The sequence below is a fragment of the Megalops cyprinoides genome, chromosome 5, assembly GCF_013368585.1.
Source record: "Megalops cyprinoides isolate fMegCyp1 chromosome 5, fMegCyp1.pri, whole genome shotgun sequence".
Lineage (NCBI taxonomy): Eukaryota > Metazoa > Chordata > Actinopteri > Elopiformes > Megalopidae > Megalops > Megalops cyprinoides.
In genome coordinates this window covers 13,949,213-13,966,604 of record NC_050587.1, presented here as the reverse complement: position 1 = coordinate 13,966,604, position 17,392 = coordinate 13,949,213, and the positions used below count along the sequence as shown (strand labels likewise).

Here is a 17,392-nt window from a genome sequence, read left to right as displayed (position 1 = left end):
AGGTTTTCTGTTTGGTTCAGTGGTTGTTAGAGGTATTGCTACAAGGTATTTGAAGCAGCCTAATGTTAAATTGTCGAATTAAAGATCCGTTTCTTTAAAAAATGGTATTACGACAACGTGTTTTGTTACAACACATGTGGGGAAAATGATAATATTAAGCCATATGGCTAAATTCACCCATGCAAATGTTCAGTTTCTACCCCACAGCTGAGACAAAAGGCAAATACTTAGAAGCATGAAGAAATCTGCTTGTAAGGGTTTATCTGGGCTAACTGACGCATTCCTAATGCAGATCTCCATAGAACGCATAATTTATGGGAAAAAAAAGTAATATAAAACCCAATCTTTTCCCATACAGTTCTACTTTTGGTCCAAGTTACGTGCGATTAAAGGTTTCTATTCTCCACTCACTTGTTGATTGTTTAGATTTCGGGATTCTTGGTATACTTCCAATTCTGCAAAAACGAAAGTTTGCGACTCCTCGTGGAAGCGAGAAACGAAACTGAGCAGACAAGAAGGGGAGAGCGAAGAGACTCCTGTATCAGTTCGTAAAACATGGCCTCGAACGAGAAGGACATTCTACGAATTTATCAGACTTATATCATACAGATAATTCAACCATCCTGCATATTGCCCCTGGTTGACTTTTTAAAAGGTAAGTCACAGCGACTAAATAGCTGAATCTGTTCCATTTTTAGAATTCCAATTTTAGAATTTTTACTGACATACCGAGTAGCCCATCCTGACGGGGAAGCTACGAATTGTGGAACTTGTTGAAGAGGGACTGTGTTCTAAAATTCGGTACTTCCTCGGGCTACTCGGTAGCCTACTGTCCAACACCAATTTGACAAAATTGGCTACGCTCTCAGAATGAACTGTAAATGTTAAAATTTATCGAAAAGTAAGCTACCATCTAAAAAAACAATAGTTACACTAGGGGTAATTCGTGCTGACAGGTAGAAAACGCTGTTATTTAGGTGGAAGATCTCTCTGATATTAAACTTCTGTTTGTAAATGCCAAAAGACAACGACAATAGTCTTTGACTTTTTGACAAAGAAGTTTCCTAATTACAGCCAGAGCAGCTGACACATTGTATGTCTGAAACATCATCCTGTTCTGGTCATTCAGTATTGCCATAGCTATAATGTCAATGTTTTATTTTGTTATCAAAGTGTGTCACCTGCACATTCATCCTGTCAGTAATGTAATGATAACATTGCAGCAATGCCAACCTTGCCATAAATGCACAGAGATATCTGTTGTTAAAATTAACTTTAAAATGAACTACATCAGTGATACATATTTGTGGCCATCACAAAATGGCCACAAATGCTATTTTATCAGTAATGATTTAATACGACGTGCTTGGGTGGTGGATCACTCTATCAATTCTATCAATCAAATGTGAAAATGACAAGGTACCCCTAATGTCCCCAAATCCCCAAAACCCAAACTCAAAATTTCTAGATTTGGATTTCCCTCACAGGGTTAGTTGACTGTCTGTAATCTATGTTGGTTCATGTTCTTGCATAGAAGTAGATCTAATCATCATACTGATGTGAAACTAGCACAGCTCAAACATGAATGTAACAGAGGAATAGTGGTAGTGTATCCACATTCATGGTTTGGAGGTATGTAAGATATTATACTCAGCTAATCCACGTAGATTCCACAGATATGCCCCACCTTCGGAATGCATTGCCATTTTCAGAATGGTGCCCAGTAGCATTAGCACCTTTCTTGACCTGAGTGTGTTTGAGTGAGTTTAACCTGTTCTAGCAAGTGTTGCAGTTGATGCTTAGAGAGAATTTCTGAATGTTTGATTAATTAATTGGGAATAGTTGCTGTTGTTATACTGTATATGCATTTTTTCTTTTGTGTGTAGGAAAAAAGTCAGAGAATATACAAGTACATGTATAATCATTCTCTCACCCTCACTAATTGAATTAAACTAATCATTTGGGATAATTTTAAAATAATAATTTCTGTTTGTAGAATATGAGGAGCAAATCTGCGCTGCAGAGACCCACAAGGGCCTCACTGAGGCAGCCACCATGATGATGGAGTTTATCTACACACTCCCAGAGACTCCAGGCTGGTTTCGCATGCTCCTGGATGGCTTCAGTAATGCAGGTAAAGATCCCCCTCCCCTCAAGCACTGTCAGAAAATACAGAGCATTCCAGCCATTTCTGATTATGATGTCCTCTAGGATTCAGTTGGTTTTAAAGATATATATAAGAATAGCAGCTTCACAATGGTTAAACCAAATTATCCATTCCATTATCTGTCCTAGTGGAGCAGATTCACTTTGCCTGTTGTTTATTTGATTTAAAACCATCAATAACACCCCTGTTTTTCTTGCACTGGAGTGTAAAAAGCTAGCACTATCAGAGAGACCCTTATAGCAGGATCACTTGTATTCACCATTTATTTTTCAATATCCTATTACCTTTTAAGAGAGAGTGTTTAAGAGAGTTTCACTTTTGCCAAGATCTTTCAAGGAAACAGTCACTGGTCCACCCAAACTTGTGGAAGCGCTCACTGACATTTGTCCAACCGGCTCTGCTGACTGCCAGTGCTGTAACATTTATGATGTTCACTTCATCTATTTTCAGGTTACCGCACCCTTGCAGACGCCATTGATCTGAACAATTTTACTGAGATAGAGAAGGCAGAGCTTCACAAGGATGAGATTCGGAGACTCAAGCCAATGTTGAAGGACGTGAAGCCTTCAGACATTCTTATACACATGACTGACTGCCTACTGCAGAACCAGAAGGAGACAGTGGAGCGGGTGAGTGAGTTTCCATTGCTTACACAAAACCAAAGACAGTGTGCAGTCACAGATGGGGGCTTTTAATACCAGAGGATCACCACCTAATTGACAGTTTTGTGCAGGATAGTTAAAAAGCTGAGCCTCTCGGCCAGATCTTGCAGTTTCTGTTTGCAGGTGGGTTACTGCTGTTGTGTTCTTAAGCAAGGTACTTAGCTTTCATGGCCTCAGTAAACATGAGCTCTATAAGTGCTAGATATTACAAAATGTAAGATATGTTATTTCTCTCAGCAACAAGTACCTAAAAAGCAAAGTGAAGTGGCTTCAGAAATGTGGCTGAAAATCACATGCATATTGTAAAGCCTGTTTTGTACTGTATTTATGAACATGTCATGACCCTGTCATATTTATCAGGAGACTGAGGTGAAAGGAAGTACACATGGGATTCACAAATTGGTGGACTTCTTGCTTAGGACAGATAATCCTAACTGGTACAAAATTTTCCTGAATGCACTGGGACTGGGTGGATATCGCCACCTGGTGGAAGTTCTGGATAATCCAGATGACAATCCAGCAAAGCAGAGTGGTAAATCTATGCCAGTAAATTCACACATTGTTGGAATCACCAATGGAATCACCAGAAATCATTCTAAAGAGATACCATTTGTTTTCAGTTTCTGCATGGTGAATCCTAGGTAAAAATTCAATTTTTTTCTGAATCTCAATCCAGATGCTGAGTGTGGGGAAATGGAAGTGGAAGAAATGGAATTTTCTTACAGTGAAAAAGCAGCTCACGCTAATCTTTCTGCCAATGCAGGTAATCTTTGTCATATTTTACCAGATATTTTATGCAAGTAAAATGCTTCATGTGAATGACCATGACATTTGAATTGTGAATAATGTTACACTTGTGCATTGTCTGTGTTTTTTCTTTGTGTCAGACACTCCAAAAGATGGAGAACAACCAGCAATGAACTCTGAGAATGGTCCTTCTGTTGTGAAACTGCGAGACTATCAACGAGAATTAGCCGAACCAGCTCTGATGGGCAAAAACACCATCATATGTGCCCCAACAGGTGGGATTTTATGCTATGATAAAAGATTTTATTCTTGAGAGGTGCATGAGATGGTAGGAAAAATACAAGTTTCTCAATCATCATCTCAGTGTAGCTATCACAAATCATATTTTTAAGACAAAGCTCCATTGTTCCAAATACTAAAGCATATAATGTGGGCTAAAAATCAAAGGCGGAGTCCATGTGGAAGAGTGGTTAAGCCGGTATGTTCCCAATACAGATTTCCAGACGATCGTGAGAACTCAGTCTGTCACTTTGTCTGGCTCCCGAGACTAAGAACACGCTGTCTTGGCCCAGGCTCAGGGAAGACGATGGTTGCCATGGAGATCTGCAGACATCACTTAGAGCAGGGTACAGAGGAGAAAAAGAAGAAAGTAGTGTTCCTAGCCAACACTATCCCACTGTGCCAACAGCAGATGGAAATGTTTCGCAAGTACTTTGAGAACACAGAGTAAGGCCTCCTCCATTTCAGCTACTATGTTCCACAGAACCCTCCTGTGAGTCATGTTGATTTGTGATGTGAGGTATGTCTGCATGAACATGTGATCATGATCAACCCACTCTATACAGCACATCAGATGCAAGGTTCTTTCTGTTTTCTGTATATCCAGCAGATGGCAGGCATGCACAACATAAAGTGCAGTGAGCACAACCAGTCTTGAGGTGTATGAAAGTGGGTCAGGTTGTCAAAGTGTGCAATTTGTCTGTGTGGCATTGCAGGTTTGAGGTGACCGGCCAGTTTGGGGAAACTGCCAGCCCAATGGCTGCCATACTTGCAGTGGAGAACTATGACATCATCATTATGACACCAAAGATTTTAGAGCTGAACCTAGAAGATGGCAACATCCCTGGGCTCTCATCGTTTACCCTTGTCTTCTTTGATGAATGCCACCATACCATGAAGAACCACTCCTACAGCGCAATCATGAAAATGTACATGGACCTCAAGCTGGGCCCTGAACCGGCTGCACTCCCACAGGTAATATAAGTCTGACTTTCTGTGCCCTTGATCCAAGATACCACAAGAGTATATTTCATGCTCCAACTATGTGGAAAAGCAATGATGAAGTATTTTGATGAAACATAAGAATCTTAAAGAATCACAAAAGAGCCTTAAGTCTTCTGTAAGCAGCACGAGCACTTTCAATGTGTTAACACTGTAGTAACATCTAATCGTTCACACCAAACTTTAAGTATTTAAGCACTGTGAGGAAAAAATTATGTGCGAGTAGGAAGTTGGCTCTGTGTGACCCAGTCTACAGTAAAATACTTATACATACCTCTCCAGATAGTGGGTCTCACTGCATCAGTAGGGGTGGGCAAGTCTAAGAACGAGCAGGACGCCAGAGAGCACATCTACCAGCTGTGTGCCAATCTGGACACTGAAACTATCTCCACTGTCAGCCGACATGTGGAAGAGCTCCGCAACCACGTCTTTGTACCGAACAAAGGTGCAGTATTTCCCACTCCTACTCCGTTTCCTGCTCTCTCCTGCTCCTTCAGGTTGTCCATCATATTCAGTTTTTATTAACTTCACTGGCCTTTTGGTGAAAGTGTCTCTTCCCCTATGAGAATATTTTGAATCCCATTCAAATAATGTCAGAGTATTTCAAAAATGGAGCTCATTGCCTGGCTCTTAGCTTGACAGTGAAAGCCATTATTTTTAATGTCTTGGTGTCCTGTCCAGTGACAACATTCACATTTGTAGGTGTAGCTGCTGTTATTTAAATAGAGACTGGGCTACAGTTCAGCCCAGTGTCAGGGCTGTAGCCTGTGCTAAGTTGATAAAGGTGCCTTGCCTGTATTTCGACAGCCATGCTCACCCTGACAGTGTTGCCTCATCAGTATTGTTTCTTTCCAGTGTGTGGATCATGGTTTGAGTGTGAGAGAGTGCTTAACACCCATGTTCCCTGCTAGATACCAGAGTGGTAAAGCGCCGTGCCTCCAGCCCTTTCATGGACACAGTGGTGGAACTGATGGCACAGGTGGAATCAATCGCGATGAAGACCTACAATATTGGTGAGAAGATGATCAAAAACCACTTTGTTTTCGTCTACGTGATCTCTCCATTCTTGAGTTACTTATAAGACTGCTGATGTTTTACATGCCTACCTGCAGTTGATTTCACTGTATACTGGCATACTAATTCAATCAAATAACTGTGGTTAAATAACTTGAAATTAATTAAGATGGAATCTAAGGTCCATGTCAACAGACATAGAATTCTAGTTTAGTGAATCTGTGTATTCACCCTAGCAGCCTCGGACTAAAGGTGCTGTCATTTTTGGTTCTCAGTATATGATAATCTGTGCTGCCTGCTTGGTCTATTAGACACCCTGTCCAAGATCCCCCGGAACACTCGTGGCAGCCAGAGCTACGAGCAGTGGATTGTGGAGGTGCAGAGAAACTGTAAGGTCCTGAGGCTGGACAATAAGGAAGAGGAGCAAAAGGTCTGCAGAAAACTGGTCACCTGTGCAGAGAACCTGAGGGTAATTCTACACCAGAACCCCTGCAATGTGCTGCGTTACCCAGACAATCCCAGGATCCAAAACATGGAAAAGGAAACTTTAATGTCACATTGTGTTTTTCTCTACCGTTTCAGAAATACAACGATTCCCTCATCATAGCAGAGGATGCTCGTATGAAAGATGCCTTTAACTACCTGTTAGACTATTTTAACAACATGGACCCGGCCTACTTTGATGAGACAGATGCAGAACTGGTCAGCTATTTCCAAGGTGACTCTTGGGGTTAAACATTGGCTTTATAGCTTCACGTGATGTGTCTGGCTTTCACAATTTGAAGCTGATTCACTCTTAGACAGAGGGGAGTAAACTGCAGCCTACCTGTACCAGTGAAAAGGTTCATTTGCCATTGTTTTTTACAGAAAAGAAGGTGATGTTGCAGGAGTTTGCGAATGACAGCATCACAGACAATCCCAAACTGTCCGACTTGCAGCTAGTCTTCCAGGAGCAGTACCGATTTAAGCCGGAGACCCGTACCATCCTGTTTGTCAGGACCAGAGCACTAGCAGAGGTAAGGCATGAGAGAGAAATTTCTGCCCAAACAGAGATTAAAGGAAATGCATATCAAACCACTGACCCTTTCATCCCATTGCTCACATCCATTTTGTTCTTACTGGAGTCCTGACCTGTTTTCAGTTTGTTTTTCCCTTCTCTGTACCTAGTGTGCTGCACACAGACTATAAAAAAGTTGTTTTGACCATCAAAATACTCTTTTTGTCTGTTCCATTATGCTTCAAAATGTCTTTTGTCATTTGGGCTGCAAGGGCCCCGTTGTGAGGACATTTTTAATGACTGGGGTTGATTTGAGACAGAGTAATGTTTGTTATTCAGACAGGCTTTCATTTTCATTAACACAAAAGGGCAGCAGAACTTGGGGCGGACTTGCACTCGTCAGTAGTCACCATAGGAGTGGAGCTGTGTGTTTCCAAGCTGGATGTGCCATCAATGTACAGTATCTGTCTTCAGTGCCACCCAGTCACTTTAGTGTATTTCATAGTCTTAGCCCAGACTTACAGTGTGGATCCCCCAAATTAGTCTGACACTTTGTCTAAGAATGCAACAGACAGTTAAAGAAAGCCTACTGTTAATGAACAAGGGGGAATGATTAATTTCATTATGTAAATACTTCTTACCTCTTCTATTCTTTTTACAGGCAATGAAAGAATGGGTTTTGGAGACACCTGTTCTGGCTCACCTCAAACCGCGAGTTCTGATTGGTCGAAGGAAAACTGACATTGTCGAAGGTAATGTAAAGGACAACAGTCCTTTATGAACTAATGATCCTCTATGACCTCTTGTATGCAGAGAATAAAAGGCATGAAAGTATATCTGGAGCCAAAGCAGCAGAATTCAGCTTTACTGAGAGGCTGTGAAGGAAATGAGTCTTACATCAGGGGTATAAAAGGCCCACTACATACTCAATGCAGATACTCACATTTATGGAATGCTTTATGACATCACAGTGCCAATCACACACAGTTAATCGTTTATATTACATTTACATTTTTACTATCCAACAGATGCTCTTATCCAGAGCAGCTTATAAAATGTGAGGACATTTACATTTATATTTACATTTACATTTTTGTAATTCAGTAGATAATCTGGAATAGCTCCCAAAGTTACAAAGTAAAGCACAAATTGCGTTCAACAAGGCAACATGGAATGTTACACAAACACAACTAACCGCACACAAACAAGCACCCTAAAACACAGTTTTTATGCTGCCAGCTGAGAGGGGGGAGCTGAAACTATCAATTAATGAACAGTTAAACACACTCACGAAACTAACCAGTCACATTATTGCTATATGTTACTATGCTATTCAACATTCTATTAAAATACTGCATGGTTTACCACAATAAGAACAAGTTGTAAAAGTGGTATTTAGCATGGTTCTGTTGAGACAACAAAGTTCAGGCAATCCAAACTAGAAGCACCAACCACTCTCATTTATGGTTTTTATGTGTTCAACTGAGAGGGGGAAGCCGAACCTACCGACTAATGAGAAGTTAAAATGCACTTGCAAGACTGAGACAAAAAACTGCTTTCCATTAACTACTGGTTATGTTTTATCGCATTACATATAGTGCTCATCAAATACTACTGACATAATACCCTGTGTTGCTGCATCTGCAAGCGCACTACTCCACATCTACTAGGGGACAGGTGTGTTCTTCCACAAATTTCTCTTAAAATAACCGAGTCATATTCTCCTAACAGAACTGTGGTAGCCACTGATGAACTGTGATCACTGTGCATACTGTTCACAAAACCTCTCATCTTTTGAGCTGGGGTGGAGCTTTCCCTAGAACACATCACCGTCAGTTCCGCTGCAGGGAAGTCCTGCACCAGCAGTGTATATGTACAAATGTTGATACACATGTCCTCGTGGAGTAATGTACCTCGAGCAGCACACTAGGACAAGTAAAGGTGCTAAGGAGTTGCAAAACTGTATGTTTTGAGCTGTCCCTATGCGTGTGCCAGGGATGACCCTGTCCAAACAGAAAGCTGCCCTGGATGCCTTTCAGGAGGGAGGCAGCAAGCTGCTGATTGCTACCTCTGTGGCAGATGAGGGGATTGACATCGCCACCTGTAACCTTGTGCTACTCTACGACTATGTGGGCAATGTCATCAAAATGGTGCAAACTAGAGGTACTACGGCGCTCCTGGGAAATCATGTCACAGTTTTACCTTGCCTGTTACAGTGTTCCCTCTCAGTGGTCAGAACAGAAGACAGACGCAGTATGTGAGCACTGACAGTGTGCTGTGTGTGTCCCAGGCCGCGGCAGAGCCAAGGACAGCCTCTGCATCCTGATCACCAGCAGCTCGGAGAGCGCCACCAAGGAGCAGATCAATATCCTGCATGAGAAGATGATGTATGATGCCATCAACAACATACAGAGCATCAAACACGCCCAGTTCTTGGCCAGGGTAAATCACAGTTCACGTTGAAGTGGAGAGTAGGCTATTACAGAGGATATTATGATTTTCAGAATAAACAAATACAAAATTATGTTTGTAGTGTCCTGCATAGGTAACGTTTGGCACACACAGCTAATTATTGAGACTATGGAGATGAATGCAGGAAAACTGAAGCCTAAAGTTTGAATTTAAAATCTTAAACCTCTTACACTGCCTATTCCATCTGAAACAGCTGTGCTTATCTGGTGCAATGAGGATGTAACTATAGTGGAAAAGCTCTTCAAAGGGAGAGGGCACTACAGAGAGGGCTTTTTTCCTCTTAATGAACTTGATTTTTGTGTACTGTAACAGGCCTGAGTTTATGAGATATAGATGCAAGAATTCTGAGACTAAATAGGATATTCCGTATGGAGACTAAAGAAATATATCATGAATGTACTGTATAATTTATACTGTTATGGAAATGATTAAATTGCCATTTATGGTGTGGGGGGAGCGGAATTTATGCAGTTGATTGGATTCCTGAATTTAACGTGTTGTTTTTTTTTCAATTGTTGATAAAGGTGAAGAAAATACAGACAATTATGAAGAAAAAGCAAGACATGGAGAAATTGATGGAAGCTAAGAAGAAGCAGGAAACTGATGTCTTCCTGCTGCTGTGTGGAAAATGCAATAAGTTAACTTGCAAGTCCAGTGATCTTAGAGTCATTAAGGTGAAATTTTAATCTTTTATATTTTAAACTTATTATTGTCATCACAACAGGCATAAATAGTGACACTGGTACAGGAAGCCATGTGAGTGACTGTCTCTTTTGCAGAAATCTCATCGGGTTGTTATCAACAAAAATTTCATCTCGCTCTGCAATGTTACACCGCACCCGAAACCGAAGAAATATGACGACGTCGACATGAAGAGCAAGATCTCCTGCATTAAATGCAACGCTGACTGGGGAATAATGGGCTCGTACCTGTGCTTCACCGAGCTGCCCCTTCTCAAGACAGACGGCTTTGTGTTTGTCAACAGTCGCACCCAGCGGAAACTGGTGTTGAAGAAATGGCAAGACTTCCCAGGAGTCATTGAGGAGTTCGACATACTGAAGATGGACAGCACTGGCTAGAGTGGAGGGCGTGTGGCTCTGTGAAGTGCTTTAGATCTCTGTTTTTGTGACATTCATATCCTTCACGAATGCAATGCCCTCATTTTAATGCACACAGTATAGTCATGTGCCGCTTAACGTCTATTCGGACAACGTCCGTTCGCATATACGACTGTAGTCACATAAGGTTATAATAAAGTTTAAAAATCCCGATCGCAGAATGGGATGTAGCGGACGTAACCGGACGTAGTGATGGCAACGCTTCCCGCACGCAACACGTGTATCTCATGTCTCATAGAAATAAATCGATTGCGCTGCCAGGCGTATAATGGTACAATACATAGTATACCATATACTGTATACAACGTCCAAATCATATAACGTCCTGTTTCACAGAACGTATTGTGCACGTTAAGAGACGCATGGCAGTATTAAAAATATTCAGTTATTGGAATGACGGAAAATGGTTGTAATAGGAACACTTTGCACAGGCTTTCTCTGACTTACTGCTTTAATCTCACGTTAAAGTGCACCTTTTTTCTTCAAAATGAATAATATCTTTATGTAGATTCTATATTACGATTGCTTTATATGTTATTTGTTTACCTTTGATGAATAGGGTGATGGTTGTGACTTAGAATCATTGGAGGAAATATTTTTCTTGTAGTCATTTAATGTCCAAAGGACTGTTTTCTATTCATGGATTTGTGTTCCTGTTCATGAATTTACCCATCTGAATTTGGTATGGAGCTTTTCATCGTACAAGTTTAATGGGATCACCCCTCATGGGCTGTGTGATTTAATATGTCATCTCAGTGTGACAACATTCACTTTGGGAAAAACATCTTTGGAGCTAATAAATGCAAAGAAAACATAAATTAATTGGAATTCTGCCTGTCTCTCTGAAGCCTGAACTCTAATCAGTCTCTGAATGAAAATGCAGGAATCCTATTTTGGGCTGGAGCCCATGTGAGGCTGTGCCTCGTGTTTTCCAGCACGTGGGGTTCTGTGGCCTCGGCATGGGGGAGACTCATTTGTATTCCAGGTGAGTGCCGAGCTGTCTGGAGTGGCACAGTGTTCTTGTTGGTTGCAGAGCTGCTGCACTCTGCTGAATTTCCAGCAGATGCAGCTATGAGATTCGTGACCTCGGCTCACCGCAAATGTCCTCAGGACCCCAGCACTGCTTGTCCTTCCAAAGCCACCAGAGATTAAGCTAGATAACAAAGACAATTCACTAGATCGCAATGAGAGTGTGGATAATCCACAGGCCCAGTTTTCAAAATCCTGATTCAGCCATGCATACCAGATAGAGAATATGAGCTATAGGCAACTACCAAAATAAAGGAAACATGTAAATAAGAGAGACCCAAAGTACATTGAAATCAGGTGCTTCCACACAAGTGTGGTTTCTGAGTTAATTGAGCAATTAATATGTCAACCTGCTTATGGTCATGTATAAAAATACTGGGTACACCCAGCTGCCCATTATTTTGGTTACTATAGCTAGACAAATAATGGCAGTAGTTTCAGTACAGCTCAACTTGCTAATGTTTCATGAGGAACAGTGGCTAAGGTGATGTACGGCACGGAAGTGTGAGGGAAAAGGCCCACTACATACTGGTTACAGGCAGTTGTGGCACATACTCCTCAACCGTGTCCATGCATTGATTCAGGATGCAAGGCAAAACAGACAAGCAGCTTTGAATCAGTTCACTGTAAATATCAATCTAGGGCATGAATTGACAGTTTCATCAAGAGGAGCCTGCTGAGAACTTCAGAGGGGGACACTATAGTCAAGTCGCAGTGCATAACCCCTTTTTACACCTAATAATGCAAGTTATTGAGTTAAGTAGTACAAATAACACAGGCAGTGGTGGTCTACTGAGCAGAGAGTCAGATGAGTTATCCTTCACCCTGTTCTCAGGTCAATCTCAGGGTTCAAATAGGCATTGAGCTTTTCAGAGCAGAAGTGTTAGGAAGCAGAAGGGTCAAGCATTCAAACAAAGCACTCTTTTACATCATTACATTTTAGCATTTCAATCCACATGTGGGTTGAACACTGAGAATTTCAAAGTGTTACATGACTGAATGGAACTGGACCACTGTGACCATTTAAATTAGCCAAGCTTGTTTCTGAATGGCGTTGATGATGCATTTGTTTAAACTCATGTATACTGCAGTTACCCCACCCATTTGCAAAGGGTAGTGCTGGTGCTGTTACATCTGTTTTGACAGATCATGTGTGTTCAGTACAATGTGTCATGTGCTGTAAACTTAGAAAATCACATAAACAAAGACATTACTGGTGAACTGATGCCAAATACATCATCTTATCAAGGGGTCTAATGTATCAATGAAGTGACTTTATCCATAAGGAGTTCATCTCAGATTTTTATGTAAAACACCATTTTATGGATCTAACATTTTGCTTGCAAAATAGTCAAATTAACCACGCATTTCATGTTAAAATAACATATCTGCTGTGAAGAGAGAAGGGATTCCTACTGAAAGTCATGCAAAATTCATGAAACTCAGTCGAGCAAGGACACCCCATTTCCCTCAGCGCATTAGTTACCTGATTATTTTTTCCTCCTGTCTCTTCCTCATTTCCTTGATGGATGCCACCAAGGAATTAAGGAAGAGATGCGAGGAGGACACTTGAGGACACATCTGTAAAATAGTGGGGTGCAGCCAATGTTTGTACTAGTGAAATGTTTCACTTTCATCTGGGCATGGATACAATTGCATGCGTATTTCACATGCTAAATACTCTTATATATAACAGCCAGACCAACTTGTCATATGTTCAACGTATAATTAAGGGACCTGATTCATCTCTTGAAGTGCATGCGGTTCTGAGCATCATTTGCCGAACATGTACTTAAGTGAGAAAAATTGCATTTAATGTATTTAATCTGCCTGTTGAATCTGTCACAGGACCCTTGACAAAGAATGCAACGCTATTTTAAGATGATCAAGTCAGTGTCCTCCATACCCTGCAGTTTTTGTAACCTCTTAGTCAGTGGTGCTGAGTTAATATATACATGACATTATTAACTGCAGATACAGTATGTAGACAGAGGCTTTGAGGCAACCCTAGCTCGCAGGTGCTGTTCTGTAACTGTTAACAGTTGCTTTGACTTAAACAAAAGGGTGAATTTGAACAGAGGACCAATGTAAAGCAAAGCAAATGACATTCTCTATAAATCATATTAAAGTTTTTTTGTCTGTCAAAATGACAAATGGGATTAATAATTTTTCATCAAAGCTTATAAAATGAGAGGGAATGGGAGAGGGGATGGGGTTGGAATGGGATGACCAGGCAATTTGGTGCAGGCAGCTCCAGTTCAGAATCAGACAGTTCCAGGGAGTCTCTCTGTGCCTCTTCTCTAGCCGATGTGTGCTTTGAACTCTCCAAACTACAAAGAGAACAGAAAGATCTTAATCTTTCTTGGGGGTTTGGCTAGTCTGAATTTAGGCTCAGCCAACATACTTAGAATAGATCAGGGTCCCTTAGTAAATATGGTATCTAGAACATAGCCTCACACACACACACTGCTAATTGTGTAAGCATATGTAAACATGTGTTTATACATGTGAACAATGATTCCCACCAAGAAAATAAATTGATTAAAACTGTAAAACTGGAGGGCAACACCTTTTCTTTAATCACTCCCAAACTGGCCTTACAGCTGATGGTGGCGGGCTCTACAACTGGGTTTATTGATAGTGATAATTGCTTGTAACTACTTGAATGAAGTGGGTTACGTAATGGTCACATCGGGACACTTGTCTGTTGTACTGAATGAAATAATTGGAGGATGATCTCCTGTGACTCTGCCGATACTTTCATGAGAGCTCTGTTCCCCGAGCGGTGTCTGTCACGGCATCCTCCCCTCCAGGCTATTTTTGCACGGTGATCTTCAATACTCACACGCATTCTGGGAAAAAAAGGCATAAGGGGAATCAAGTGCATCAAAAAAAAAAAAAAACTGAAGAGGGAGAATGTGAGGACATCAAGTTGTGTTTGAAGGACATCGTGTCTTGACAATTATTTGTGTCAGTTAACAGCTAACTGTACCCTGGCAAATAGTGAGAGGGGGAGGGTGTCTGCAAAGATGCAATGTATCATTTGTCAGGTTACCATGGTCACTGTTCCTGTGTAAATCCAATGATTGCCATTCATCTATCGGTATTGCAGTCACACTCCTTGTAGGCATTGCACTGGCTTAATTGTCCTCCTTAAAGCATATGAAAAAAACCTAACTGGACCCTGAATCTTTCACCAGTATCTTTCTCCCTTTCCATCTCTACCTCTGTCTGTTTCTCCAATCTCTCTCTGCCTCTGTGTCCCCCTTCTCTATCTCACTGTCTGCCTCCCCCCTCCTCTGTTAGTGCTCTCTCTCTCTGTCTCCCCCACTGTCTCTCTCTGTCTCTGTCTCTCTCTCCTCGACTCAGTGCAGCTCTGCCATGCGCGCACACACACACACACACACACACACACACACAGAGGCAGCACCCACGGGCTGTGTGGATGCAGTCACACTCACAGACATGTGAGTGGGCTGCAGCTGGGAGGAGAGGGAACACGGTGAGACTGCTGCAGTGCTGTCTGCACAGTATGTCTCCTTGGCAAGAGAAAGTGCTTCTCACTCCCCCGCCTAGGGGAGGGGGCATCACTCGCTCAAATCGTGCCTGTCAAAGAGGACAGAGGAGGGAGAGGCACGAGGAGGCAGAGAGGAGGATGTAAATTCAAGAGCCAGTATCTGCAAGAAGAAAGATCTCAGCCAGACACAGGACAGAGGCTTCTGCTATAAATAATAAACTCCTCTGTAAATAAATAATTGAAGGAATTCAATCCAAGGAGTATTCTTTGAATGCGTTGGATTGGTATAATAGCATACTTCTGAATGTGGCACTGATCGCTGAGCAAGATCTGGCCTGTTTTGGTTTGGGGGGGGGGATGACAGGGAAAATGGTGGGATAGGGTAGCAGTGTAGCATAGTGGTAAGGAGCAGGGCTCATAACCAAAAGGTTGCTGGTTTGATTCCCCACTGGGGCACTGCTGTTGTACCCTTGGGCAAGGTACTTAACCCACAATTCCCTCAGTAAATATCCAGCTGTATAAATGGATAACACATGATCTCTGTAAGACTCTCTGGTTAATAGCTTCTATTAAATGACAATAATGTAATACAATCAATACCAATAAATATGATTGTGATTGGTTTTGTGTTGTACTGCATTTGGTTGAGCAAACAGTCTGGAAATGTCAAGACAAAGAGTGCACCTGTACAGTATGTCCATGGTAGACCATTAAGACCTGTACAAAACACAGTGTTGAAAGGACTCCTCATATGAACAGTATTCATTGTGAAGGTACTACACATCTGACACCATTATCTTTACTATCTTTTGTTCTATAGCACGTTTTCCCATAATACTTGGAATAATGATTTTTGTAGAATAGAAATTTCATACTAAGTTTTACAGTGTAACAATAAAAAAATAAAATTTAGTTTCAGGCATTTTTATTTGTTATGTTCAGTGTTTGTGTTCTTATTTGCGAAATTTCCATTAATCAAACCATTAATGTTTTTCACTATGACTAACCACTCACAAACCAGACAGACAGTGGTACATGTCTCTTATAGCGTCAAAATATGGCAGTGTTTTAGTGTATAATAATAAACATAATAAACATATTAATCAGCAGCTCATTCTTAAGGCTGGGCTAAACTGCACAAATACTGGCAATCACTGGCATTAATAGCAAAAGGTAATAATTTTATTCTTTGTACTCTTGTCTTAGAAGTAATTGGTCACAAAAACTAACAATGGGGTTTTCAGAGGCTGAGTTCTGTACAGTCTACAGAGCAGCCACTGCACTTCTGCCTACTCCTGTGTAAGCCTCCGTTTTCCAGAACTGGCTCAGGCCATCTCATCCATCGAAGAATCTGCCTCATCCTCTGGCCGAATAGAAAGCGAGTCACTCCGCTCGCTCACGCCTCCCTGCTGCCTTCGTCTGTGGAGGTGAGTCACACGGCAGTCGCTGGGATGAGATCAGCCTGCCTCCTCCTCCTCCTCCACCACCACCACCACCACCACCTCGGTCAGCACACCTCATCTGCGGCCATCCGTGATCCTCCTTTTCTTTCACTCCTGGCAACAGGCAGTGTCGATTCAATCGCTTATCCGGCCCTCCGGCTCACCGCACGAGCCGCTAACACGCCACCTGACATTTGAGGGCAGCGAGGAGGTGACGGAGTGACGCAGGCTGGAAGAGGCTGATGTTGTTCCTCTTTGGACTGTGCTTAACACCAAGACTTCACACAGCTTCAGAGTCAGTGTGACTTTCCTATTTAAATACATGTTAATACCTGCTGCGCTGTGTATAGTGAAGGGGACAAAGTGTAACTGCTCTGTGACGAGTGCGTTTAATAAAACTTGTGAACTTTAGCCCCTCCACAAGTACAGAATTCATCCGATTTAAAGTGTCATTTCACTGACAGTTTTAAAGTTATCATTAAAGGAAGTGGCATTAATTGGTGTGACTGTCACAGGCAGAGGACGTGACCAGTCCTGAAATCATCCTTTCCTGCTGTGATCAGAACAGAATGCATATCATGGCTAGTCATAATCAGCAGGAATGTGTGGGTTAGGCTGGAAATATCCAGAAAAATACGGCTAGGATATGAAAAACAACCTGCTTTCTTACCAAGGTACAACAAACATTTGAACTGCCATCAAGCTTCTGCAAGCAAAAATGTATATCTTTGATAGGTGAGATTGTGGTATATCGGGGGCACTGTATATACTGGTTTTCATTCCAGCTGAACTGTCAAACAAGTAATGTCTACTCATTCTCTAAACTTGAAGGAATGCTTTTCCACCAGAGTAAGTCCTGTCTTTTTGAGAACTGCAGATATAATTAAGATAATATTATGTAAGTATTACAGTGATTAAGTCCATGTTTAGGTCCAATAATACACAC

General features: G+C 41.6%; 1 protein-coding gene across 1 annotated transcript; it reads left to right on the top strand.

Moving 5' to 3' along the window:
• Nucleotides 1-555: 555 nt before the first annotated feature.
• On the top strand, nucleotides 556-10,573 carry LOC118777645 (antiviral innate immune response receptor RIG-I-like). Its single transcript, XM_036528750.1, has 18 exons — nucleotides 556-655; nucleotides 1,997-2,134; nucleotides 2,618-2,796; nucleotides 3,190-3,361; nucleotides 3,506-3,592; nucleotides 3,717-3,851; nucleotides 4,149-4,302; nucleotides 4,572-4,830; nucleotides 5,140-5,302; nucleotides 5,769-5,870; nucleotides 6,183-6,340; nucleotides 6,454-6,589; nucleotides 6,739-6,887; nucleotides 7,530-7,620; nucleotides 8,864-9,031; nucleotides 9,159-9,310; nucleotides 9,865-10,014; nucleotides 10,120-10,573. Exons 1-18 carry the CDS (start codon nucleotides 556-558, stop codon nucleotides 10,417-10,419), a joined length of 2,793 nt encoding a protein of 930 aa, XP_036384643.1. The 3' UTR covers nucleotides 10,420-10,573.
• Nucleotides 10,574-17,392: the final 6,819 nt, after the last annotated feature.

Bases quoted from the DNA above. Each gene is read 5' to 3' on its own strand.
- LOC118777645 (XM_036528750.1), top strand. From the start codon at position 556: ATGGCCTCGAACGAGAAGGACATTCTACGAATTTATCAGACTTATATC. The intron at 5,303-5,768 runs GTGCAGTATTTC...GTTCCCTGCTAG, and splicing joins CGTCTTTGTACCGAACAAAG to ATACCAGAGTGGTAAAGCGC. The intron at 10,015-10,119 runs GTGAAATTTTAA...TCTCTTTTGCAG, and splicing joins GTGATCTTAGAGTCATTAAG to AAATCTCATCGGGTTGTTAT.